The sequence below is a fragment of the Tasmannia lanceolata genome, unplaced genomic scaffold, assembly GCF_043159265.1.
Source record: "Tasmannia lanceolata isolate RefF3 unplaced genomic scaffold, GAP_Taslan_0.1 ptg000011l, whole genome shotgun sequence".
NCBI classification, from domain to species: Eukaryota; Viridiplantae; Streptophyta; class Magnoliopsida; order Canellales; family Winteraceae; genus Tasmannia; species Tasmannia lanceolata.
The window spans coordinates 25,561,322-25,589,053 of record NW_027518688.1 but is presented as its reverse complement, the minus strand read 5'-3'; the positions used below and the strand labels follow the sequence as shown (position 1 = coordinate 25,589,053).

General features: G+C 39.3%; 1 protein-coding gene across 3 annotated transcripts; it reads right to left on the bottom strand.

Annotated features, from left to right (window-relative positions):
• Window positions 1-26,315, bottom strand: LOC143886782 (putative ATP-dependent helicase C29A10.10c). 3 transcript variants are annotated; one of them, XM_077390900.1, is made up of 10 exons: window positions 26,207-26,315; window positions 17,726-18,259; window positions 16,183-17,346; window positions 15,733-16,057; window positions 12,515-12,770; window positions 12,150-12,366; window positions 10,471-10,820; window positions 9,907-10,026; window positions 920-1,020; window positions 1-346 (listed from the first exon to the last, which is right to left on the bottom strand). In XM_077390900.1, the coding sequence occupies exons 1-9, from the start codon at window positions 26,309-26,311 to the stop codon at window positions 924-926; spliced, it is 3,168 nt and encodes a 1,055-aa protein (XP_077247015.1). In that variant the 5' UTR covers window positions 26,312-26,315; the 3' UTR covers window positions 1-346; window positions 920-923. The 3 variants fall into 3 exon arrangements, with proteins under 3 accessions (XP_077247015.1, XP_077247016.1, XP_077247017.1); XM_077390901.1 differs by lacking the exon at window positions 26,207-26,315 and adding an exon at window positions 23,491-23,795; XM_077390902.1 differs by lacking the exon at window positions 26,207-26,315 and adding an exon at window positions 19,720-20,055.
• Window positions 26,316-27,732: the final 1,417 nt, after the last annotated feature.

Genomic DNA, 27,732 nt, shown 5'->3' with positions numbered 1-27,732 from the left:
AAAGTCCATAGAAGTCTACTACACAATATTGTCTCCTGAATGATTTAGTATAAAAAGACAACACTCTAACTGTCAGATCTCTACTAGAACACTGAAACAAGTCAGAACCAAATAGCACTCTGAAAGAAAATCATTACAAATTTGCCAATCTCCCTTTCTAAATAAACCTCGTCTTAGCAGAACATGTGAAACACTAGCCACTTTAATAGACCCTTCAAAAACCTCAATCTCTTAAGTACATCCCTGACTGCAATTCACATTGGAGAGGTAGATCGCAGAGACAACAAGACTTGTTTCCTACCTTGCTCCTTCAAAACCCGAGACACCGCCTCCATTTTCTTGCAACCTGAAAACCAACTGTCATTGTTCTATAACCCCAACATCGAAATATTGGTAAGCAACCAGAAAGTAGGATTTTCACAAAAAATACTAGCATCATTGTCATGACCTACAATCCCTACAATAATAAAACCAACAGGTATAAGAGAAAATCAGTGAAGCATGCAAGATGCGTAATTTAAACGTAATTTTGGGTCCAATAATTGGTTTGGCACTCACAATTGGTTGTCATAATCTTTAACGAACAGGACCTAGAGAAATCTAGTATTGGAATTTATGTTGTTGGTGCCCAAAATAATCCAGGTAAATAGAGAAGAAAACAAACATTAGCACAAGCACCAAAAACTTAGCCATCTTGATGGAAGCCATAAGAAATGAAAAAAGAACAACACCAACACATGCACAAATTTCAATTACTACCATAACTCTGCTTGCATTGCCAACAATTTGTATCAAACCAATGATTTTTTTCTTCATTCTTTCTTTCTGACTTTGAATTACTGACTGTTATTCAGATACCAAGTGGCATGATGACTCTGTATGACCCACTATAAGATATATGTACAAAATAACAACTTACTAGATTAATTGGCAGATGCATCGGGTTCTTTGCCTAGACCAAGCAAAGCTAAACGGCTTGACAGATCTTCCCCCGTCTCGGTTTTGCAGTGGTTCTGGTCCCTGAAAAAATGTAGCCGAACAAGTACATGTGACATTCAGAAAGGCATGAAAAATGCAACATTTACATGCATCTTAAGTAAATGGCAGCAGCAATCAAGAAATAGAGTTAACATTTGTTGCAGGTATTTTATCTAAGCAGCCACATACTCTCCGGACATGTAGGATTCTGATACTCAACAGATCCAGGTAGGATACATCTAGATTTCTTTTATAAGTTTTTTTTGTAAGTAGCGAATGTAAATTACGCTTTACCGTATGTTCTACTGATGTAGGTTGAGAACTCGGTGGGACACCCTTGAAAAGGGGAGTTCAGATCGACACTAATTACTCTTAGGCAATCACTAGGAAAACACACCGAATGTTAACCTCCCAGTGACTTAATGAGTCTTGGCTGTGAGACCAACTTCTAGAAAGTCTATTTTTACCCCTGGCGAGCAATTGGTTGGATCTAGCCTCCTATGACACATTTTTGCAAACATCTAGCACTCAGGTGCAAGGGATTGAATTTCTCCTTTGATACTACTCAAGCAGCCACCCAACAAACATTATTAGGCACTTAAGAGTTTTTGGAAGAAACTGAAAGTACTACTAAAGCCAGACAGTGCCCTCATTATAGCAGAATTATGCTCACTCTATGCAAGGAATGTTCGGTTGTGATCACCTCCAAGTGTATTCTGTGAGTACTTTTTACAAACACAACATCTCAACAGTAACCATGAAAGAAAATTTGTTAAAATATGCTTGCATCGGTCCAGCTCCAATGATGTTTCTAAAATGGCTTGCATTCCATATTATGAGCCGATTTGGAGCTCTCCATTGGTTGATGAAAACCCAAAACCAATCATCCATGGGTCATATTTGCATGTTCGTTTGGAATGCAGTTTTCAGTCAAACTTCTTGAGAGATCACCTTCTACCGTAACAATCTTGCATGAACAGAATCATGAGATGGAATTGAGCTTTAGGAGATTCGAAACTTATTTGGAGGGTTAATTTCAGCTGATGTTCTCAGGATCTTATATGTTAAAGATGAAGGTTTCTTAGAAGAAGGTGGATTGAATGGAGTGATGGAAGTCTAATTTCAATTCAGAACAAGACTGCCTGCCTACATAACTATGGGAGTTTTCATTTCCAGAACATCACAGAGAGGGAATTGGCTATCCGATCTGAGCAATCTTCTTCATTTTCTTCGCTTAAGAGGAACGATCCATAAGATGCAAAGAATTCCAGCACTCGCATTAAAATTCAAGCATGCAAGCCATCATTTATTCGTTTATTACAGAAATTTCATATGGTATTGCAAGGCTATTATCAGAATTCAATGAAATCTATGGATTGGATTGATGAAATGAAATTTTACTTCAACTAAAAGAAAATGATAGGACCGAGAATCGGCAATTTCTTTCCAATTGAAAGGGCAACTTAATGTAGGGAGTGGATTAGCAGAAGCTTTTATACTAAATTGGGATTATTAAATGATCAAGATTTTGGGCTTCTAATGGGCTGAAGGTTTAGAGGGAAGAAGATGGCTGGGTTTAAGAGTATACTCTACACAGGGCTAAGAAGGGGCTTATGAAAGGGCTGGGTATAAATGGTTTGGGCATACGGATTTGTGGCTACAAAATATGATCGTGGAGCTGGTTGGGAGTGATGATTTGAAGGAGTGCTGTGGTTCACAGTGAAGGGGTTGCTGTTGGTTCTAACGGTGGTCTCTCGGGATTGGTTTAGGCTTGAAACAGGGGAGGCTTTATGGCTGTTATACAAGGAAGATGGTATGGGGTGTTAAATGGGTAACAAGTAAAGAAGGCTAGGGTAGTTTTAGGATCAGTTACTCTCAAGTTTTGAGTGACAGAAAACAGTTGGTTGCAGGTAAGGTGGTGCTAGGCTTATTGATGATGGTTTGGAGGAGAAGATGAAGCAGAAACGGCTGCTTCAATGGTGGTAAGGCTTGCACTTCGACACGCCAAAAAAAAAGTACAAAAGAGGAGTTGCAGGTTCAACCCAAAACAATGGGATCTGCTACTTCACTCACAAGCAAGGAGAAAACCCACTCAACAGAGCATCACACACATATGATTTAGCCAAGATGAATTATCTTCTCATTCATTAATTGTGTATTTAAAGAGTTGGAATTCCCCTATTCTAATTACAGAAACAAAGATAAAATAAGAAGAAATTCTAATAGAAATGAGGCATTCTGGATACTTCTATAACAAGAAATCAGGAAAAAAAAAGCCTTCCTTCCTCCCTCTTGGTCGTCCTATGACCGTAGAAATATTTCCAAGAGATTCCACAAAACAAAAAGGCATGTAGAGAAGGCATTCACGTGAGACCATCTTTGCTATTTTCAAAGCCCACCAAAACGGAAAGTGGGAAAGTAGTTTCCATTCTTTAAGGCCTCGTTTCCAAGCTTATTCTTCTACTGCTAATATTTCTTTTACTTACCATTCCCTAGAAGATTACTCAACTCCTACCTCTTAAAGGAAAGTCAATTTCCATTGTCCAACTCAAAGATTCATCTTGGTCGTTGAGTTCGTATCCTCTCCGTTCTCCTAACAGCCTTAGGATGATTGGTCTTTTGAAGGTACTCTTCGGCAATCTTGTTGCTTCGATCTTCGCTCTCATCCGTCGGATTGTCGATTTGGGCATCTTGTGGCATCTCAACGGATGCACCTGCATCATCCTCCCCTTCTTGGGAAGAACTCGACCTCGAGCTTTCGTCATCACTATAGAACGGATACAAGTGTTTCACATTGAAAACGTCACTAATATCCCATCCAGTAGGCAAGATGATCTGATAGGCGTTGTCATTGATTTTCCGAACTATCTGGGACGGAAACTTTCGACTATGAAGCTTGTTATATGTCCCTGAAGGCAATCTTTCTGGTGGAACGTAAACCCAAACTCTGCTTCCTCCATTGAAAACAACATGTCTCCTTTTGCGATCAGCATGCTCTTTGTATTTTTCATTGTGCTTGATAATGTTGGCGCGGACTGTGGCATGGATATGTTGTAGATTTGCAATGAGGTCTTCTACCTTCTTTGGAGCTCGTGAAGTGGAAGGTAGTGGAACCAAATCCAATGGACCCTGTGGATTCCTTCCAAGCATAACTTGAAAAGGTGAATAGCCGGTGGTACGATTGACGGAGCAGTTGAACTCAAATTCTAGCTTAGGCAACGCTAGATACCAATTTGCCATCGTCTTCACGCCTGTCCTTAAGAGATTTCCTAGGGAGCGATTTACAACTTCGGTCTGTCCATCACTCTGAGGATGATATGGGCTACTGTAGCTCAAATTCGTGCCAAGATTTCTCCACAGACTTCTCCAAAAGTGGCTCACAAATTTGGAATCTCTGTCGGAGACAATGCTCTTAGGGATGCAATGATACCGGACAATCTCCTTAAAGAATAGATCAGCAATCCTAGAGGCGTCCATCATGGTCTTGCAAGGTAGGAAGTGCGCCATTTTTGAAAACCTGTCTACTATCACGAAGATGCTATCCCATCCTCTAGGAGTCCTTGGTAAACCCAATACAAAATCCATAGAAATATCAGTCCAAGGAAAGGAAGGAACTTGTAAGGGCATATACAGACCTGCATTTGAAGTCCTTTTCCCGCTTGGCAAGTTCTGCATCTTTGAACGAACTTGTTGGCATCTTTGTCCATATTTGGCCAGTGAAATTTCTCCTTCAATGCGGCTAATGTCTTATTCGTGCCAAAGTGACCACAATCATGTATTTCTTGAATCACCTTGAGTCGTAAAGAGGAATCGGGTAGGCACAAACAATTGCCTTCGAAAAGATATCCATCCATAAGCAAGTAGTCGCTATCTTCTCCGTCCTCGATAGATTGAATTATCTTGCCAAAGTGTTCATCGCCTCGGATCTCATCCTTCAACAAATCAAAACCCAAGGTTTCAATTCGCATAGTGCTCAAAAGGAAGTGGCGACGGCTAAGGGCGTCTGCGACTTTATTTTGAGTGCCCGATTTATGTTTGATTGAGAAAGTAAATTCTTGAAGATAGGCTACCCACTTGGCATGGGGCGTACTTAGTTTGTGTTGGCCCTGAAGGTACTTCAACGCCTCGTGATCTGAGTAGAGTACAAACTCTCGTTGGATCAAATAATGTCTCCAATACTGTAGGGCTCTAATGATGGCGTACAACTCAAGATCGTACGTCGAGTAATTCAACTTGGCGCCATTAATCTTTTCTCCAAAGTAAGCAATGGGTCGAAGGCCTTGGCTAAGCACAGCCCCAATACTGATCTTAGAGGCGTCACAGTCCACCTCAAAGACTTTGTTGAAATCAGGTAGGGCTAGGACAGGTGCACTAGTGAGGCATACCTTGATTTCTTTGAAACTTTTCTGGGCTTGGGGTGTCCACTCGAACTTTCCGTGCTTCATACAATCGGTAAGATGTGCCATTATGGTACTAAAACCACGGATAAACCTTCGATAGAAACTAGCCAATCCATGAAAAGATCTCACATCATGGATGTTCTTCGGCACTGGCCAATCAACAATGGTGCAAATTTTGGACTCGTCGGGCTTGAGTCCCTCTGCAGAAACTTCAAATCCTAAGAAAATGAGTTTGGAAGTGGCAAACACACATTTCTTTAGGTTGGCATATAATTTCTCCTTTCTCAGACCTTCTAACACTTCTTTAAGATGCTGAGTGTGTGCTTCTTCGTCACGACTGTAGATGAGGATATCGTCGAACTAAACTACTACGAAGTGTCCGATGAAGGGGCGAAGCACCTGATTCATGACTCGCATGAAAGTGCTAGGAGCATTGGTAGGACAAACGGCATGACCATCCACTCGAATAGGCCTTCTCTTGTTTTGAAGGCGGTCTTCCACTCATCACCAGGACGAATACGTATTTGATGGTATCCACTCTTCAAATCAATCTTCGAAAAGATAGTAGCACCACCCAACTGGTCAAGCATGTCGTCGAGACGAGGAATTGGAAAACGATATTTGATGGTGATACGGTTGATGGCTCGACTGTCTACGCACATACGCCAAGAACCATCTTTCTTTGGCACCAAGAGAGCCGGCACTGCACATGGGCTAATGCTCTCTCTAATAAAACCATGCTCAATAAACTCCTATACCTGTCTTCTTAATTCTTCATGCTCTTTCGGGGACATGCGATAGTGAGCTTTACTGGGTAGTGTTGCTTCTGGCATCAAATCGATCTGGTGCTGGATCTCTCTCATTGGAGGTAATCCAGGAGGTAAGTCTTCAGGGAAGACATCGCCAAACTCCTCTACTATCGTTTTGGCATGCTCGGGCATCTCATGTACCTCTGGATCAAGTATCTTTGAGCTGGCTACTAGGGCGAAAACAACTTCAGCTCCTTCGACGTCTTGCTCAAACTCTTGCCTGGATAAGCAAGTAATCTTTCTTTCCGATGCCTATACTCTGGGCTCTCCTTTGGAAGGGAGTAGGACCAATTTTCCGATGCCTATACTCTTGCCTGGAAGTGTAGGTGTTCTTCCTTCCATCATGGACAGCTTTGCGATCATACTGCCATGGTCTCCCAAGCAAGATATGGCATGCATCCATGGGTACCACGTCACACCACGTGCTATCCTTATAACGATCGCCAATGGAAAAGGAGACTAAGCATTGATGAGACACACGCACCTCATTGGTGTTATTAAGCCATGCAAGCTTATATGGTTGTGGATGCGATTCGATCTTCAGATTGAGCTTCTTCACGGCCTCCTGTGAGATAACGTTCTCACAACTCCCGGAGTCGATGATCACCTTGCACACCTTCCCACCAATAGTGCATCGGGTGGTAAAGATGTTATGGCGGAGCCAACCCTCTTCCTTATGCGGCGTGTGACCAAACTCTGGCCATATGCATCTTCTGCGGCAACATATTCTTCTTCTTCAAGGGTTTCCTCCTCCTCAAGAAGATCATCCATAGGCTCTCCTTCTGGCTCATAGGCTAGTAGTTGTTGTTGAGGCTTGGTACATGGGGCGGCAATATGCCCAAAACCGTTGCAACGAAAACACCGTGTTCCCGATTGATTACCAGGTGCTCGTTGTTGAATCGACTGTGTTGCTGTTTGGGACCTTATGATAGGTCGATGTGGTGGAGCCGGAGTCGACGGTGTAGTGGCCCAAATAGGTGGTGGAGTTGTCATGCGAGGCCCCGTGCTGCTATTCCCAAAGGAACTTGGTCGTGGACCGCCTCTTCATTGTGTTTCTTCAACTAGTACAGCTTTGGCTTGAACGTCCGACACGCTAAAGAAAGTATGGATCTTTAAGTTGTCTTGAATAGACAACCTAAGCCCACTGATGTAACATGAGACGAGTTGCTGCTCAGTTTCTCGCACATTGTTTCTGGCAATCAACAGGTGAAACTCCTCCGTGTACTGAGCAACAGTGTGATTCCCCTGATTGAGTTTGTGAAACCTTTGATACAGGGTTTGTTCATAATTAAAGGGCACGAACTCTCGCTTCATCTCGCGTCTCAAATCTCCCCAAGTGGTGATAGGAGGGTCTCCCAGATACTGGCGGTGGCACTTGAATGCTGGACACCAAGCGGCGGCTCGTCCACTGAAGCGAAGGGAGAGGATTGGAAGTTTGGAACTACCTTGTCCGCCGGGATATCCTTGATCTCGAGGATAGAATCAATATGGGTACTCCAATCAAGGGACTCATCCGGTTCATGGTTGCCATGGAACTCAGGTATCTCTAATTTGATTCCCGAATCCCATCGACAATTATCGCGAGGAGGGCAAGGGGGTTGCTCGATTGTACGTCTAGGCGGTGGTAGTCGTGGGGTTCTCAGATCATATCCCCGACGACTCCCCTTCTTCGAATTCGGCCACATGTGGAGCTCTATTCAATCTCAATTCCTCCACTTGTTGAGTCAACGCTTCAAGCCGTTGATGCATCTCCCGTTGTTCCCGACAGCTACTAATAAGTGCCTCATAAATCTGAGCGAGGTCAGGAACTCTTCCAGCTTCAATGGGCGGATCTTGGTGCGACTCGGGGCTCCCTCCGGTTTCTTGTCCTCCACGTGCCATGGATAGCAAGGAATTAAGGAATTCCTTGAGCCTAGGCTCTGATACCAAAATAATGTAGGGAGTGGATTAGCGGAAGCTTTTATACTAAATTGGGATTATTAAATGATCAAGATTTTGGGCTTCTAATGGGCTGAAGGTTTAGAGGGAAGAAGATGGCTGGGTTTAAGAGTATACTCTACACAGGGCTAAGAAGGGGCTTATGAAAGGGCTGGGTATAAATGGTTTGGGCATACGGATTTGTGGCTACAAAATATGATCGTGGAGCTGGTTGGGAGTGATGATTTGAAGGGGTGCTGTGGTTCACAGTGAAGGGGCTGCTATTGGTTCTAACGGTGGTCTCTCGGGATTGGTTTAGGCTTGAAACAGGGGAGGCTTTATGGCTGTTATACAAGGAAGATGGTATGGGGTGTTAAATGGGTAACAAGTAAAGAAGGCTAGCGTAGTTTTAGGATCAGTTACTCAAGTTTTGGGTGACAGAAAAAAGTTGGTTGCAGGTAAGGTGGTGCTAGGCTTATTGATGATGGTTTGAAGGAGAAGATGAAGCAGAAACGGCTGCCTCAATGGTGGTAAGGCTTGCACTTCGACACGCCAAAAAAAAAGTACAAAAGAGGAGTTGCAGGTTCAACCCAAAACAATGGGATCTGCTACTTCACTCAAAAGCAAGGAGAAAACCCACTCAACAGAGCAGCACACACATATGATTTAGCCAAGATGAATTATCTTCTCATTCATTAATGGTGTATTTAAAGAGTTGGAATTCCCCTATTCTAATTACAGAAACAAAGATAAAATAAGAAGAAATTCTAATAGAAATGAGGCATTCTGGATACTTCTATAACAAGAAATCAGAAAAAAAAAAAGAAGCCTTCTTTCCTCCCTCTTGGTCGTCCTATGACCGTAGAAATATTTCCAAAAGATTCCACAAAACAAAAAGGCATGTAGAGAAGGCATTCACGTGAGACCATCTTTGCTATTTTCAAAGCCCGCCAAAACGGAAAGTGGGAAAGTAGTTTCCGTTCTTTAAGGCCTCGTTTCCAAGCTTATTCTTCTACTGCTAATATTTGTTTTACTTACCATTCCCTAAAAGATTACTCAACTCCTACCTCTTAAAGGAAAGTCAATCTCCATTGTCCAACTCAAAGATTCATCTAGGTCCGTTGAGTTCGTATCCTCTCTGTTCTCCTAACAGCCTTAGGATGATTGGTCTTTTGAAGGTACTCTTCGGCAATCTTGTTGCTTCGATCTTCGCTCTCATCCGTCGGATTGTCGATTTGGGCATCTTGTGGCATCTCAACGGATGCACCTGCATCACAACTGGATCTTACCGAGTTCACCAGGAAGATGAGAATACCTGCTTGCAGCAGGGAATATGGGAGTCCAGGATGCAGAAATTTTACTTGGAAATTTGCTCCTAGAATGCTCCAAAGATAGCACAACCTAGAATTCTCTCCAATAAGAAAACCCAATTCTCCAACTCAATATTATGTCCAAGAGTCCCCTCCTAATGACGAGAGCTACGCTAGTTATACTAACCCTAAAAAATTAAAATGACAAAACACCCCTTCCATGTACTATTATCTACAAGCACATGCTTTGTTACATGGAAATGGTGCTACCCGTAGTCTTTGGCAGGGACCCGCTCTACTTCACCTACCCATCCATATATGAAATTAAACAATAAATTTATAATTTATAGTAACCCATTCAAGTGTACATTATATAACAAATTAAAACAATACAGGGAGAGTAATCAAGATGATTGTAATAACTTTCCACAAAAGCCAACATGATAATTTCATACTACTCCAGTATAAGTCAAAATTTAAGTAACAACTCACCTGAACTCAAAGGCAGAAGCACTAAGTTCCTTGCCAAGGTTGTGCAAAGATAAATCCTTCCCAGGGTCAGTTGCACACTCATCTGGGCTGGTTTCCCAGCTCATTGGAACCTCCAACTCCCTAGTACAAGAATAAATCACATATTAGAGAATAGTAGCAGGTCAAAATGTTGGAACTTATACAAACTCAACACATTCACAACAACCTTTATGAACAAGTACATTCATAAGCTGGAAACAGGAGTTCTAAGAGGTTTCCGATGCAATCATACATATAACTATATAAGTCATGAAGGTTACTAGGAAATGCAGCCCCTTTGCATTCAGTCCTTGTTGAGAAATGAGACAGACTCCAGAGCAATACTCTTTTCATCCCAAGTTTAACCAAGACCACATATGGTAAAATTGAGACAATCAGGTTTTACAGAGACGAAAAACACTCACATCTAGTCCTTAATATCTTATTTTCAATTGCTTAAGATTTATATTTTTAGTGTTAAACGAAGATATTCAAATGCGGATAATAAACAGAGGCAATAATTCAGAAAAAAAGTGCTGTGCATACCGCTCAAAGAATTTCAATTTGCAGCGTGATATATGCATTTTGGTATACTTCGCAAACATCTTGTCCAGACGCTTAGCCAGTTTTACTGCCGCTCCCAAAGGTAAAATACCCCAAAATTTCAATACTTGGAAGTAGTCTGAATGCTTTAGAATTTCAACTGACCAAAGAAGATAGTGCCCATGGACATTGTACTGTTTCAAAAGCTGACAGGAAATTCCATCCACAGAATCGAGCTTCAACTTCTTAGAACGCCAACCATCAGAAAGTTTGATCATTAACCTAATCACTTCCTTACGAATATTTCTCTTAAGTCGTGCAAACGACTTCCTAAAGTCATCACTAAAAAGAACCTGTGTACAATTGAACAGAGAGTAACTATTACAGGTAGTTTTAAGTAAACTGAGTAGAGCATAGTCACTAAATTTCGCAAGAAAAACTAAATGGAAGTGAATATTGGCACATCCACAAATGTATATCAAAGATAAAAGTCCAAACAAGAACCTAGAGAGCACTTCCCAAAAAGAAATGAGAGAACCAAGAGTAACTGTTACAAACTGAAGACTTGTAATGACTCTTTGTTTGCCATTTATAATTCTCGGAAGTGAATACATGTCATTTTTCCCTTAAAGACCTGTACATTATTCAAATTTCAAATTCTTCACATGGCATTGAACCCCAACTAAAAATTCAAAATTTTATAGGAGCACATGCATTTACGCAAACACTTTTCAAACAAATAAAGGATTCAAGGAGAAAATTCCTTTGACTTGTGTCTGTGGGTTGGCAATATTTCCATATGCCGACAAAAAGGATGACATCACTAGAAAGGGTTGAGCTACCAGATTCTGCTAGTACTGGCTTTTCCAAGTTTGAGGTGATATTTGAAAGAATACTAGTGAAGGTTTGGAACGTCTGAAGCCTGTAAGTGTTAAAATTTATCATTCTAACCAATTTTCTATTCATTGATTATTTTGAACCCGAGATTAATGTGGATAATCAATACTTAAGAAGAACAATGAGTATTGTTAAGACCTTTTGTAGTTGATTGGAGTGGGATGGGAATTCCCAACTTTGGCTTCAGGCAATGCACACAAGATGATATGGCTTTTATTGTAGAACATTGAAGTTTTGAATGTGTGTGAACCACTTGGAAGCGCTGGATAACATCGATTTGCCCCCTTGCAAAGTTATCTTTGAATGTTAATAGACGAAGGCGAAGGTGCTTTATCAAAAACTCCAAACTGTAATTCTCAAGAGAACCACTTCAAAAGTACAGGTTGGAAGCGATACGGTTAATTGTTGATGCCAAATGGCGCTTTTTAGCATAAACATTGATTCAACAATACAAACTAGAAAAGAGAAAATTAAATTTCTGAAGTAAATAACCATGAGAACCAACATTTTCCAGCGCTCTTAAACAATTATCACATAGATCTAGATGATAGTGAATTCCAATAATACATAGACATCTACTTGAGGTGGAATTTTTCAATTATGCAAAGGCCGACAAAACAAGTACACATTACAGTTTTAGGCAAAATAAAGTGATCTATGTCCAGATACAAGCATCGTGTGCATAATACGACAAGTTGTGCAATATTGGATGATAAAGAAATGCTAGAGGGCGGAAACAGTAGAATATAAATCGATCTAGAATGAACTTAACAGAAGTAGCGTACCTTCCACCTTGCCCTGCAGAAAAGTAGTGAATCCATGTGAAGCAAATCATCAAATTGGTCAAGCTCAATTGATGCATGAATGATCGCTTCAACCAAACTATTGTCCTCATTAGCGTTAAAGAAGTATCCACGCTCCTTGGCATCAACGGCTATTTTCTTCCAAATAGAACCACTCTTAATTAGAGTTGGCTCATTCCCCAAAATCCAAAGGCAGTGCCTGTAATGAAAACAAAAAACTATAATACAAGGACAACCTTTAAAGAAAGAGACTCGAACATGATCCAAGGAAAAATAAAGACTGTTCTGATTTCTCACTATGAGCTACTAACTGCATGCGGTCCTCCTATGGAAGCAACAGAATTTACCTCGCCCTTGTTAAAGCCACATTTGTTCTTTGAGGATCGGCAAGGAATCCCACTGAACCATTACCATTTGACCTAACAGTAGAAATGATTATAACATCATCCTCTCCACCCTGAAACTCATCAACTGACTTGACCCTAACATGAAAGTCAGTAAGCATCTCATATTTGTTTCCAAGTTCCTCTTTGATTGCAACAACCTGAGCTTTATAGGGGGATATGACACCAATACTGAGTCTTTGCCTCATAGTAACGGATGCTGTGAAGATCAAGTCAGATCCAAATCTTATAAGCACCAATTAAAGAAATTAAAGTGAAAATTATCCTTAAGAAAGCCAAAATAATGTGTGCATGTGTACACTATAACCATTAATCATATTTTTCATGACAGCAAACAAATAGATTAACTTGTGTATTTATTACATTTAGGACAATGATACATTAACCTTGAGACAGCCATGTATATCATAGTTGACCAACCCACCATAACAGAATTGAGGTCACCCTTCAATCTGGGTCCCATGAATAAATTTGGACAAGCAATTAAATTATTTACTAATAACAGAAATGAGGTCAACATTTGATCTGGTATCGTCATGTACTTCACTTAATGAAGGTTTGAGGATTTCTTACTTCCAAAGAAGCTCGTTTGAAGATGTTTTAATTAGTAAGCTAAAATTACAAGAAATATGACATTCATCTCAACAAGTTTTATGTTTTCAGTCTTGCTTTTTACAAATTGATCCAGAAAGAGGCTTTCGCAGTTTTACTGATTCTTAACAAACAATTTTGACATAACAGTGATGTAAATTATTGCAGAGAAAGCATCATAATAACAATAAAATCAACAAAACCATGGGGCAACAGATTTACATGGAAATCCCCGACGTTAGGAAACAACATTGGCAAAAGAAAAAGGGAAAGAAAAAGTTTTACTTTAAATTCCCAGTCATTTGGCCCAATGCCTGTGTGAGGTACTAATGTACTTTTGGGATAAAATTTGCAACGAGAATAGAGAAGCTAGTCATGTTTGATGGAATCAAGAGTACTAATAGTAAAAGAAACAAAGAAGAAGATGAAGAAGAGATGAAATAAAAGAGTGAAATATTTGCGATCAAAAGCATAAGGAGAGAGAGTCCCCATTGCCATCTATTAACATCCAAGAGAAATACTATTACAATGACTAAAGTGCATTTAATTATGGGGAAACAATAAAAAGAATACAACTCAACTCATCTCAACTAAGCCTTTGTCCTAAACTAGTTGGGGTCGGCTAATGAATCCTTTAGAAAATTTTCATGAAGAAGGTGAAACAATAAAAAGAATAGAAATCATGAATAATTAACACATAACAAATGTACATATAAATATAATACATGACAACACACCCATAAAGCAGGACTATAAAAATTCATCATGCCCAGCTTGATACTAGTTTCCTGAAGAAGATAAGGCCCTACAACGTTATTAAAGATATCAGCCAACTGATGTAACAAGGGAGCATAAGAAAGCAAAAATGGACCCATCACATATCTTCTTCCTGACAAATTGAACATTTACTTCAATGTGCTTCGTTCGCTCATGAATTACAGAGCTAGATGCAATCATTGTTTTAAATTTCCGCCGAAACGAAACGGTTTTGGCCAAGACTGTAATGAAATTCACATGAAATCATGTTTTTACATGATTTTGAAAAAAACTCCTTAAATATTTGGATTATTGAGGGTTGTGGTTTGGGAGAAACCAGGATTGCCCTTGCTGCCCTTTTAAAGAAAAGACCTTATCGCATTTGCCCCCTTCATATAAATTAAAGGGGGCCAAAGGAATTTTGGTAATTTAAAGGCTACGTAAGAATTTTGTGATTTTCCAGGAGGGGCAATTGGTAATTTAATAGGAAAATTACATAACCCAGTCTTAACTACGGTATCCTACCACTCAGAGATTATAACTTCTGCTTCCATGGGTCTAACCTTCTTTCCATAATTTCAACAACGGGATCCTACAAACACCTCGATGGCCTACGAATTCGGGAACTTGCCCCAACTATACCCCAGAGCATCTGTAACTTGGCATCATCAACCTCACCGTCACAATCTCTAAAAACTGCACCACTGCAGCAGGCACAGATTACACAAGGAACACCCACCAAAGTTAGCTTGATAGCATTCGGAGGAAAAAATCCAACTAGAACTACTACAATTCTTCGCTGCTTTCCCTTATAGAATCTCCTTTTATTTTCAAAAATAATAAGGGAAATGATAAATGCACTCCTTTTCATCACTAGGGGCACCCAACTGAAGTGTACGTGGCAATCAAATCCATTGAATCCTGCCCCAACTGAAGTGTACGTGGCAATCAAATCCATTGAATCCTTCTGACGTGAAGTACATCAGCCCCTCTGCAGTCATTGATACTCGTGGCAATCAAATCCATTGAATCCTTCTGACGTGAAGAACATCAGCCCCTCCGCAGTCATTGATACACTGCTGCTGGGTGTCCCTAGTGATGAAAAGGGGCGCATTTATCATTTCCCAACAACAACAACAGCAGCAGCAGCAGTAGTAATCATGTTGCTTGTGCCCAAAATTCTCCCTCTCCCCTGCGAAGGCCCAACTCCCCAAAAAACATTTGATCTCCCAAATGATTCAGCTGAAAAAAGCGTAGGAGCCAAAGTCCATATTGGATCTATCAGAAAGATGCATTCAACGCCAGCCAAGGACAGACTGCCAAATCATCATCGAATGCTCCAAAAACTCAGCAATCCAGTGAACACAAAATGGTTGGCCATTCAGTCAATAATCAGTTGTTCGCTTTGCATTTCCTTTGACACACTATTGGATCTATAAGCCTGCCAAGACAAGAATGAACTTTACACTGACACAAATACTGCTACCAACTCACAGAGTACATAGGGGCATCCTGAACTAATGGAACAGAGGATCCAGAATCAATAGCTCCTATGCAGCTATTACAATCATGGGAATAACATGATTATCCAATCAAAAGGTAAGATCATTAATAAAGACAAGAGAAAAAAATGTGTTACAATGGGAAAAATATTTAACATTTGCTTAAAACACTTGTAACAACATTCTTCATAAAAGTGATATAGAACACAGCCATAACACACAACTGAATCAGCATATCATTGAAACAATCACGAAATATTTTTACCAAAAAACTATGGTTGAAAATATTCAATCTATTGACAATGCACATACCATTGTAAAGGTTTCTCACAATCTGTGAAAGTATAGCTATCTCCACAATATTTATCTTGCTATAGCCAAGACCAAATGTCTCCCTTCCAAAAGGAACATTAATAAAAGAATAAGCGCCATACATAGGTCCTTGAAGATACTGCCTTTCATAGCCTTTACATTTCACATTGGGACCATCTGAAATCATGTTGCTGTAAAACATCGTATTTGGGAAAGAACTTATGGAAGGATGCATTCTATACTGCACATCAAGCAGGTGCTTCGTATGGCCTAACGAAACCAACCTCTCAAAGAGACTTCTTCCAAATCCAGATTTCTCAGAAACCTGACAAACAGTAAAATCTCATATATAAAAAAGAATTGTGTTTGTCCCTAGGTTACTTACGCACAAATAAAAGAAGAATTACACTAACCATCATAATGGATTATAACAGATCTGCAAACACAAACCTTGCTTTTAACCATTGCAGGCAACTGACATTCATCACCTACGAGAATAGCATGTTTTATACCCCGAAGTTGTAGGGGAATCAATGATTCGCATTCTTTTAGTTGAGCGGCTTCATCAATAAGCAACAGCTCAAATGGTTTCATCTTCTGTGAATGTAACGTAAACGAACTAGAAGCTGTGCAGAAAATAAGCATAGCTTTTTTTAAGCAAAATTTTCGAATCAAATGTTTCTTGGTAAAATGTGGAATTTTAAGAGATCTTTGAAGATCTCTTAGTACTCGAAGGCATTCAATTCTCCTATTGCACAACAAAGACAATGTAGATCCATTAGTTGCTTCGTGCCTAGCAAAATCCATAGATTGAGAAGTGGCTTCATCGACTTCTTCGGAATGCAGAAAGTACTCCTCCAGATCTTTGTTAGATAAATTTTTATCACATAACAAATTCTCAAATGATTCAAGCAAATTGAGAGCAGTAATAATCTTTTCGAAGTTCTTTACAGAAAGTGTAGTCATCGGTAGGTGAGTGCACAAGGTTCTAAGATCATTCATCAGTGCCTCTGCTATGATTCTGAACCTTCTTCTGAAAAATTCTCGAAACTTCAATTTAAATGGCTTTTTTCTCTTTATATTTTCTAAATGTATATGGTATTGAGGAACACAGTTTTCAAGAAAATCTATCACTGATTGGAGCTGTTTCTTCCACCCAGAAAATGGTGCTAAGCACTCTGCAAGCCTATCAACACGGTGATCGAGAAACAAATCCTGAATATTTTCATCAATGTTCATACGAACCTTATTTCCAAATAATACTATATCTCCCAATGAGCAACAATCATACTGGCATGACTCTTTAACCAGTGCCAAAACACGCTTGGCAACTTCCTTAATTGCAACATTCGTTGGTGCACATGTGAGGGTTCTGCATTTCACTTCTAGGAGTGCCCTCAGCAATGTCCCAACTGTTTTAGTTTTTCCAGTCCCTGGTGGCCCCCAGATAAGTTCAATTGAGTGTTTGTGGTTGCACTTCCTTGCTTGAAGACAACTTAATACTGCACCAATTTGTGATTTATTTAGTTTGGATGAGTATAAATCAGCATCCATTGTTTCCTTCCAAATAATATCATCTGATCCAGAAGACCATACATCATAACTTCTTCCAACCTGTCAAGATGAAAGACAGTCAACAATGAGAAAATTTTCATTAGTATTTCATGCCTAGTATAACTAGAGCAGGAACAAGAGGAATTGCACATGAGAACAAGGATAAATCAGCTATTCCGTAATAGCAATACCCAAGGATACATATTCTTAGTAGTATCAACCAAACTTCTAGATACCATGATAATAGTACCCAGATTACATGTTTTTCTTATTCTGGATCGGGAACACATTACTTCCAGGAAAACAATAGAAAAACAAAATCTACGTCATCAAATTATGTTTCTCTGGGGAACTAACAAGAATAGAAAACAAAAATTCATAATTCTTTATAGTTTATAACCAAAAAAGATACAATAAACAAGTTAATAAAGCTTCATACCAAGGGATCAACGCACAAAATCTCCTTTATAACATTCAAATTTTCCGTCATGTGGAGTGCCATCCATATTCGATTGTTTGTCGTTATATTTACCAAATGAACTGCAAAAAATGAGTTTCCCATGCCCTCATTAACTTTAATGTCCTTCGACAATTTCACTGTAAAATCCGTCGGTGAAACTCCGTCATCATCAACTTTAGTGACTGAAGCAAATAAATAGGTCTGTCCAATCCGGTTTAAATCAGCAACAGTTGTAGGCCTCACATCTGATAAAACAAGGATATCACCACATTTTGGATTGTATGATTGCTTGCCACCAGACCCAGACCCATTACTCCAACAGTCAACTTTGATTTTATATAACATGCTCCGAAATGGCTTAGATTTCTTAAGATAAACTATTTTTGAGTAAGGTGCCTCAGAAATATCCTCCATACTCGAACGCAATTCAGCGCGTGTTTCCTCCATTAAGGGAAATAAATAGGACCGAAGATAATGCTCAACTGATTGAAAAGTTTGTGGGATCTTTTCCACCTGCAAAAGAAATATCTCTTTTAATAATTAGGAGGTCAAAAAAATTTGAACAAATAACTATGGACACACAAACACACACACATAAATAAGCATACATACATACAAACATACGCACACACAATGCTGTTAAAATAGTGCGCTTCAAGATTTGAATCGTACGATTCAACAAGGGTTGGAAGATTAAAATCGGAGGGAAGAACCATTTTTTGTAAAAAAAAAAGAAAAGAAGAAGTATGATTCAAGTACGGAGGAAAGAATCATTTTTGTAAAAGTAGTATGATTCAAGTACGACTCGATTTTGAATCTTGCAAGTTTTACAATTCTTTTTTGTTTGCTTATTTTTTGGGGTGGACCCTTTACGATTAGAAATAAATCGCACATATATCCCATGCACCAACTTATAACCTAAAAGCAAGTAAAGAAAACCCTAACTCCATTCTTCTCATCCTTCTTTTTCTACTCTTCTTTCCTTCTTCTCCTCATCATCAATCTTACTTCTACCAATATCAACCACAAGTTTAGATTACTAATCATGGAATTTTACATTTAATTTAATAATTTTGAATGAAAAATAGATAATTACTCATTTTATTCCTATTTCTTAATTTTATATTTTTAAATATTTTTCTAATTTATATATATATATATATATATATATAATAGAGGAAAGTGAAGCTACACCGCCGGCTTAAAATACAATGGGCCCACATTGTTTTGGTGATCCAAAGAATTCATTTGATTGGCCCTCACATAGATAGGGTGTCCACCAAAAATCAGCTCCATAGGATCATCCCAACCCTACGATTTGTGGAGGCAAAAATGAACATGTAAAAACCTTCACAAATTTGTCCATTTTTGCCTCCACAGTTTGAAGGGTTGGGATGATCCTATGGAGCTGATTTTTGGTGGACACCCTATCTATGTGAGGGCCAATCAAATGAATTCTTTGGATCACCAAAACAATGTGGGCCCATTGTATTTTAAGCCGGCGGTGTAGCTAAGTTAGCTACACCGGCAGTGTAGCTTCACTTTCCTCATATATATATATATATATATATATATATATCTGAAAAAATCTTACGATTTACGATTCGATACACGATTCAAACCCTGTTATGATTTACGATTCGATTCCGATTTTCAAAACCTTGGACACACACTGCAAATGAATCGAATATTAGCTGCATTGAATCCTTACAACAAATAACCAAACAAACTACAAGGATTGAAAATGAATGGAATTAGATGAGGACCATGAGCCCATTTGGGTGACTTGCAAGGGATATTCATGAAGTTGGGATTTAAGGAAATCTGCAACAACTTACTAAAAAATAGACTGTCGTAGAAGGCATTTCGCGGGCAGACTGTGTTATTCTAAACATTAACTTTAGTGATCCCTTATGATCTTTGGCATTGAAAAACAAAGAAAATTTTGAATTAATGAGATGGGTTACATATACCTTGTGCCATGGCCGATTCTCCACGCTATGCAATCCGATGATGATTGAACCTTTTCTAAGCACAAGAGCGACTCGAAAACACCCCTTATTCTCTTGCTTCGCAACACTACTAGGTTAATGAGGAACCTCTCTCAAAGAGAGTTCTCTCTCTTAATGAATTCTCTAATTTTGTTGATACGAAGAGGGACCAAGAACTCTTTAAAGCGGCAAAGAGTTCTCATAAAACTTCTAAATTAAGCCCAAATTCGTTTGGATCTTTAGGCACAATATTGGCAATAGTTATTTGAGCTAACTTGCCTTCCAAAACGTTTCCAAACTTTGAGGATAAGCTTATGCAAGGAAATGTTCCTAAAATGCAAGGCCATACACAGTTAATAACTCTAAACATGGAAATACACATTTTAGAAAATCTAAAACATGGAAACACTTTTGCTTTGCACTAAGTTTACAAACTCCAAACTTATAAAACGTCTAACAGTCTCCCACTTGGCCTACATGGGCTTTATACCTTTTGCAACAATTGCTAATCACAATAACTTTATATTCAATTCAATAAGTGTGCTAATAACGGATCATGTAATCATTGGACTATCAATCTATCCAATGACCTGATCACAAAGCTAGCAAACTTACCAACATGAATAAACTATGGCCCCTCCTTATGTCATTACCGACATTCTACATTCAAAACAACCATTCAATGTGCACAATACAAATAATGGAATAGCAGACAACTTTATTTATAAGGATCAAAACCTCAAAAGTAATCAGAATACAATGTCTATACAACTTTATGCAAACTCCAACTAATCAAGGTAACCGGTCTTACCAATCATCCCCATGCATGCTATATGGTCATTAAAGACCTTAGGTGGTAAGCCTTTTGTCATCAGATATGCCAACATAAGTGCGGTGCTTATGAACTCAATAGACACTAACTTATCCTGGATCCTTTCCCTAACAATAAGATACTTCAATCTAATATGCTTCGAGACATCTCTTAATTTGTTATTCTTGGAAAAGAAAACCGCAGCAAAACTGTGTCATACTACATCTTTAATGGCTTCCTATATCAACAAACTGAAGCCCCCAGATAAAGTTATGCAACCATAAGACCTATGCCGAAGCTTCCCAACATGCTATAAACTCCGCTTTCATCGTAGATGAAGCTCTCATTCCTTGTTTCATGCTTATCCAGGATATAGGTCCTCTTGAAAGCATAAAAATACATCATGATTAGGATTTCATGGTGTCCCGACAACCAACAAAGTCAGAGTCAGAATATCCAACCAGATTTCATGGTGTCCCGACAACCAACAAAGTCAGAGTCAGAATATCGAACCACCTCAAGGCTATCCGTCTTTCTAAATGTGAGCATATAATCCTTTGTTCCTTATAGATAACTCATAACCTTCTTAACATCTTTCCAATGATACATTCCAGGATCACTTTGATACCTTCCAAGCATGCCCACCACATAGGCCAAATCTGGACGGGTATAAACTTGAGCGTGCATGAGACTTCCTACTACCAATGCATAAGTAATTATCTTCATTTCCTTGCATTCCAAATCATTCATGAGACCCTATGAACCACTAAATATATCTCCCTTAACCACAGGAGCAATGCCCGTTGCGCATTTATTCATGTTGAATCTTTTTATAACTTTCTCAATATAGGTCTTTCGAGACAATTCTAGCAATCATCGAGTCCTATCTTGATAAATCCCTATTCCTATCACATAGGATGCTTCACCGAGATCCTTAATGTCAAAATTCCTTGAACGGAATTTCTTGATTTCTATTAACATGCCTAAATTGCTACTTGCAAGCAATATGTTATCAACATACAACACTAAAATGATAAACTTGCTCCCACTGACCTTGAGATATATACATCAATCCACAATATTTTTCTTAAACCCAAATTCTGTGATAATCGTGTGAAACTTCAAGTACCATTGCCGAGAGGCTTGCTGCAAACTATATATAGATCTTTCAAGCTTGCACACTAAATATTCCTTGCCTTCAACCTGATAACCTCCAGGTTGTGTCATGTAGACAACCTCGAGCAAGTCTCCATTTAGGAAAGCATTTTTGACATCCATTTGATGTAACTGTAAGTCGCAATGAGCTACTAAAGCAATGACTATCCTTAAAGAGTCTTTCTTAGAAACTGGAGAGAAAGTCTCTTTATAGTCTATCCCCTCCTTTTGAGTATAGCCTTTTGGAAATGGTCTCACTTTTTCTCTCTCAATGCCACCCTTGAAGTCACGTTTGGTCTTGAAGACCCACTTACAGCCAACAGGCTTGACTCCATTTGGTAATTCAGTAAGTTTTCAAGCTTGGTTCTTCTCCATTGAGAGCAGCTCTTCCTTCATGGCTTGAAACTATCGAGCCGACTGATCCTTTCCAAAGCTTGATGGAAAGAAATGTGATCATCATCCATTTCTCCTTCATACTCACATTCATTCAGATAGACTTCACAGTCATCAGGAATGACCGGCCTTCCTTTTCTCTACGACCTACCCGAAGGCTGCTCAGTAGGAATATCTACTGCACCCGCATCATTAGGGGCTGGTGTCTGGAATGCCTTCAGGTTCAACTATGTCCTCATGGATGGGGAAAGGCACCACCTTTTCTCTAAATTCTAGTATCAGGATCAAAACACGGTTTTCCTCAAAGGTGACTTCCCACCAACATAGAATACGCACAGGACATTGTTCAACTACGATAGCAATTCGGTGAAATTCTCATATGATTTGATCAATTAGCAACATCCGTCCATGAAGAAATTGGTTCTCAACTGAATCAATTACGATCAACCTCCATGGAAACATCCAATCATGATAACAACCTGCAACGTGGAGTTCGCCAAAACGCCGACGAAATTGATGGACCACCTCAACCACCCACATGTCATCAGTCCCTTAAATTTGGTTTCCCACGATACGATGAAAAAGATCCATCTTGGTGGGTTTTCAATACCGAAAAATTTCAGAGATTTTAACAATATTCCATATGATCAGATGATAGATCTGGCTACTATCTATCTTACTGGTGATGCCATCCCTTGGTATCAGTGGATGTGACGCACTATTTGCGAGATGGCATGGAAGCAATTCACTCATGCTTTATGTACATGGTTCGGGCCTAGTGAACAGGAAGATCCAAATGGGACACTTGCTAAACTCAAGCAGAGCCTACCACTCGCAGTTCAAACGAATGTCAAATCGCACTTCGCGTTTATCAGAATCATTTTTTGGTAGGGTGTTTTTATATCTACTTATCTAGTCTTCAAGAGGATATCCGCGTTGGTGTAAGAATTTCACAGCCACCTACTCTAATACTAGCGTTCCAACTAGCCGCATTGCATGAAGAAGCCGTCTGTGCGCAACATTGCTTTAATCATTCGAGTGTACCAAAGTTTATTGGTAGTCCATCTAATTCTACACCAAAAGAGAAGATCCCACCAACTAAATAAATGACACTAGCCAAGATGGATGAACGCAAAAAAAAAGGGCTTTGTTATAATTGCGGCGAACGCTACAAAAAGGCAATGAATGAAAGATTGAATTAATGAGGTCTCATCTATTTCTCTTGTTCAATTTTTTTTTTTACAGAACGATTCCTTGGGATCATATTAGAAGATGAGACTTGAAAGAAGAAGAAAAGAAGAAGTCTTGAAAACATCACCAAAATCATTATCAGCTCATGGAAGAACAGAAAAAAAGGAAGAAGCAAGGAATTGGAAATGCTATTGATTACTTACCCCAGAAAACAAGCCATGTAAAGGAGCTACATTTCTCCTTTCTACGATTCAGGCAAGAGATAAAGAGCAAAGGAAAAGCCATTGAAAGGGAGTGCCTGTCTGGAGGCAGCAGAGAGGAAGAAGACTAGACAAAGAAGAACTCTTCGAAGGTAAGATGCAAAATTGCCAAGTTGGAAGAAGAGAAAATTTTAAAATAAACTACTGATTTATGGAAGCAAGAAATGACAATATGGGTGGACGTGCGGGAGTGTTTATCGGGCATGACTAGAAATTAGGGCTGCAACTAGGGTCGGGCGGGTCGGGTTTTGAAGAACCCAACCCTACCCGAGAAATATCTCGGTCGGGCCGGGTCTTTTTCGGAAATCCCATGATTCCCAAACCCGGCCCTACCCATGATAAATTTCAGTCGGGTTGGGATTTTTACGTTGACGCAATTTTTTTAAGGAAAACTTTTATTTGGCAAGGTAACTCATGAAAGTAGAAAAACTCAAGCATGACAAACTCTTTAGTGCATTAACTAATAACTAGTACAAAGAGAATAAATTAATGCATTCTACCAAATGAAAATGATTATACTCATACAAGATAAATAACAAACTATTTAGTGCATTAACTATTTAATTGAAATTTGAAACCCTAGAGCTAAAGGGGGGAAATGAACATAAGATGGAAAGAGTCTCTGTGATTGTGTGTGTGCGTGAGTTTTACTTTTAAGTTTTCACTTTTAAAGTAACAAAGTTTTAGAAAAAAAATATATATACTATAACTTAAGTAACCCGGGTCGGGTCGGGTCGGGTCCCTTCAAACCCGGCTCGACCCGAGATTCATGTGGGCTTTTGGATCGTAGACTCGGCTCGACCCGAACCCGAGAAACATGAGCCCAACCCAAGCTATTTTCGGGTCGGGTTCGGGTAAAACCCGACCCAAGTTGCAGCCCTACTAGAAATCATGTGGGCTCTGCCCGTGCAGGTTCGAATCCTGCCGTCCACGCTTTTTTTTTCCAGCAATTTGGATGCAGGAAGCCAGGAATTTATTTTCCTAGAAAACGAATTTTTTAAAATTTTATTGAGTGATAGAATGAAGGGCGCCCTTGCAAAAATCAGCTCCAAGGGTGCCACTATTTGTGAATTTTTGCAAAGTAAAGCACCCGAAAAAATGGAATGCGCTTAATGGAAAACGTTTTACTTTGCAAAAATCCACCAATCGGGGGGCCCTTGGAGCTGATTTTTGCAAGGGCACCCTTCATTCAATCATTCCTCAAGCCTTGATGGGGCTAAGTGCTAACCCCACAACCCTGATATAAATTAAAGGGTGGCCCACAACGGAGATATAAGATGGGGCCCACCTTTCTGGCTACGCTGATACATTTGGTCTTTTTGCTTCCCTAGACCAGCCCTTCTAGTGTATACTTATTCTATTTTTCACAAAAAGGGAGTGGCCCGTTGAAGAAAGGGAAAATATATCATTTCTCCCCGCAAGCGTATCATGGGGTGGGGTCTACCTTTTTTGCATACACATTGTCAAATAGGAGAAATTATATGATGAATGAGCATATAAACATGTACTCATCTCATCCTTGATATTTAATCCACAGCAGCCCTGCTGTAGGATTGAGTATCGAGTAGCATGTTAGGAGTCCATAAAAACAAAAAAGAGGTCCAGCTCTACTATAGATGAGGCTCATAGTCAGAGAAGCGGAGGTGTAAGAAGGCTACTCGTGGTTGAGTCTTTATGTATGCAAGAATAGCCACCCATTTCAATTACCCGATGAGGATAACACTTTGTTTTCAACGTTTATAGCCATGGGAGTATAAACACGTAAATGTGGTACGATTGATATTTAATCTAAAAGCATCTTTTGTTAGACGTTTCTTATTCTTGAAGTTTCTAAAAACTCATTTTGGAAACTAGCTTTTCTATTTTTTAAAAGTTACTAAAGTTAGTGTGGACTTGCATTTAAGCAACCTTCCATGAATTGGCTAATCCGTTAAGTTTAGAAATGTTTTGGCTAATCTTATGCCAAAGGATCGAAACGAATTCCTCTTAATTTAGAAGCTTTATGGGAGCTTCATTGTCTATTTAAAGAGACTCTCGGTCCTTCTTCCTCTCACCATAAAGTGGTTTCCCATGAGCCTAGTGATGAGATTTCCAAAAGCCTAGTGGTGAGGAGAAGGAAGAGAAGAACAAGGTGTGAATCAACCACTAGCTCCACAAGTGGCACATGGTAGTTTCACACATGGCACATGTGACTTCTCTTTTGGGTTTGGCCCTTGCATGTGGATTTTTGCTACGAAGGAGGTTTGAACCCAGGCATTTGCTCTGATACCATGTGAAATTACCAGTTACTCCAAAAGCTTAAGCTGTTGGAGAAGGCATTATTTAATCTATTATACTTTAACACCCCCCTCATGTGTGACCTAAGGAGGTTTGAACCCAGGCATTTGCTCTGAAACCATGTGAAACAACCAATAGCTCCATAAGCTTAAGCTGTTGGAGAAAGGCGTTATTTATCTTTTATACTTAACACAAGGGAAAGAACGATAGCTTCGTCGGATTGCAAATAGACAATGACGAAAAAGGTGCAGCTATATACATAGTGCTATGTTTTTTTTATAAGAACATCTCTTTTAGTCGTGTGTTAGCATAAAACGAAAAAAATGAAGAGAAAGTCGAGGAAAACAAACGAGAGGGGAGAGGGAGAATAGATGTGTCTAACCTTCTCTTTGTAAAGGTCCTTATTCAATATATCTTTCAAAGACCAAGAAATCACCACATCGATTAAACTTTTTGGAGATGCCCCCTTCTTCCGCCCCCTATTCATCTTCTCTCCTACAACAAAAGTAACATAGAAAAAAAACTCAGTGCTTTTTCAAAAAACTCAGTGCTTTTTCCCGAAATGCCCCCTTCTTTCCAAAATACCCCTATGCTAGACGTGATCAAACCTGGGATGGGAAGATGGAACTGAAGATCTTGACCATCCATTTCTGTGGGCCCTGTCGTATGTGGGCTATGCTCCAAAATTGCAAAGAATGATTAAATATTAGGCAGTAATACGGCTGAAACCAGTTAACTTTTAAAAAACTCCAGTGGAACTGCCACTCTTGATTGAACGATGACCGTTGATCTAGATCTCAAATTTCATTTCCTGGACTGGATTGTTTGCTCTACCTGAACTCGACTGCAAGGAAACAAAACACAAATAGGAGATGTCCCCACATTATTTAAACTAGAAAAGCCTTTTAATAGTTTCATTCTTCTTTGAAAAAGAGAGAACAGGGGCATTAAGGTCAATATGCTTCCCTCTGATTAAGAAGAATTTCCACCAAAACCAACATTAGTGGAAATTCTTCTTTATCATCTTATATGAGCTGTTGATTCAAAACCCAACAACTCTTTGATATTTAAATTCCGAGATTTTATATGATGAGTGGGCGGAAACTTGACTGCAGACAGTGCCACCCTTATTTCTGATCCAACAGCAGGCCACTTTTTCATCTTTTGATGGGACTACTGTTGGATCAAATATCAAGGGCCGTTGCCCATTTCACTTGCATGTCCACCCACTCATCATATGATTTCTCGTAAAATTACAGGTGTACCACCAACTCAAAAAAGAGGCCACATGTGCCAAGTGTAACAAAAACAAGAAGGGCCACACTTGAAGGGGAGTGTTAAACTATAAATGATAGAATAACACCAACTCTAAGAGCTTAAGCTTTTGGAGTAATTGGTTATTTCGCTCCCTTAATTAAAAAAAATAAAAATGAAAACACTTCTCCATTAAAGATTTGGAATAAACGAAGAAACGTGAGAATAAACGGAGAATCAGATTCGGGAAGAAACGGAGAAACGTGGGAATCAGATTTGGCAAAGATTTTAATTCTTGTATAATAAACAGGAAAGTAGGAATAAAAATTGTTCCAATTGACTCTGCCAAGGTTTCGAAAAAAAGAAGGGCGGAGATCTATTTCTCCAACATTATTATTATTGGAATTGGAGAATTGGGCTTTGCTAGCCCTCTTTGCCGAATATGGTTTTTTTTTTCCCTCAAAAGATACAAAACAAAAGAGTAACGGTGGGAAAAAAAGAGTTACAGGCGGATAATGGTTGCAGATAATGGTTGCAGAACACAACTTAAGGGACCACTTTTTCAAAGATCCAGGGCGATGGCACTTGAAAGGGAAGGGGGACAATTGCCGCCCTTAATTTTTTGGGAAAAAAAAAAACCTTTATTTTTTAATA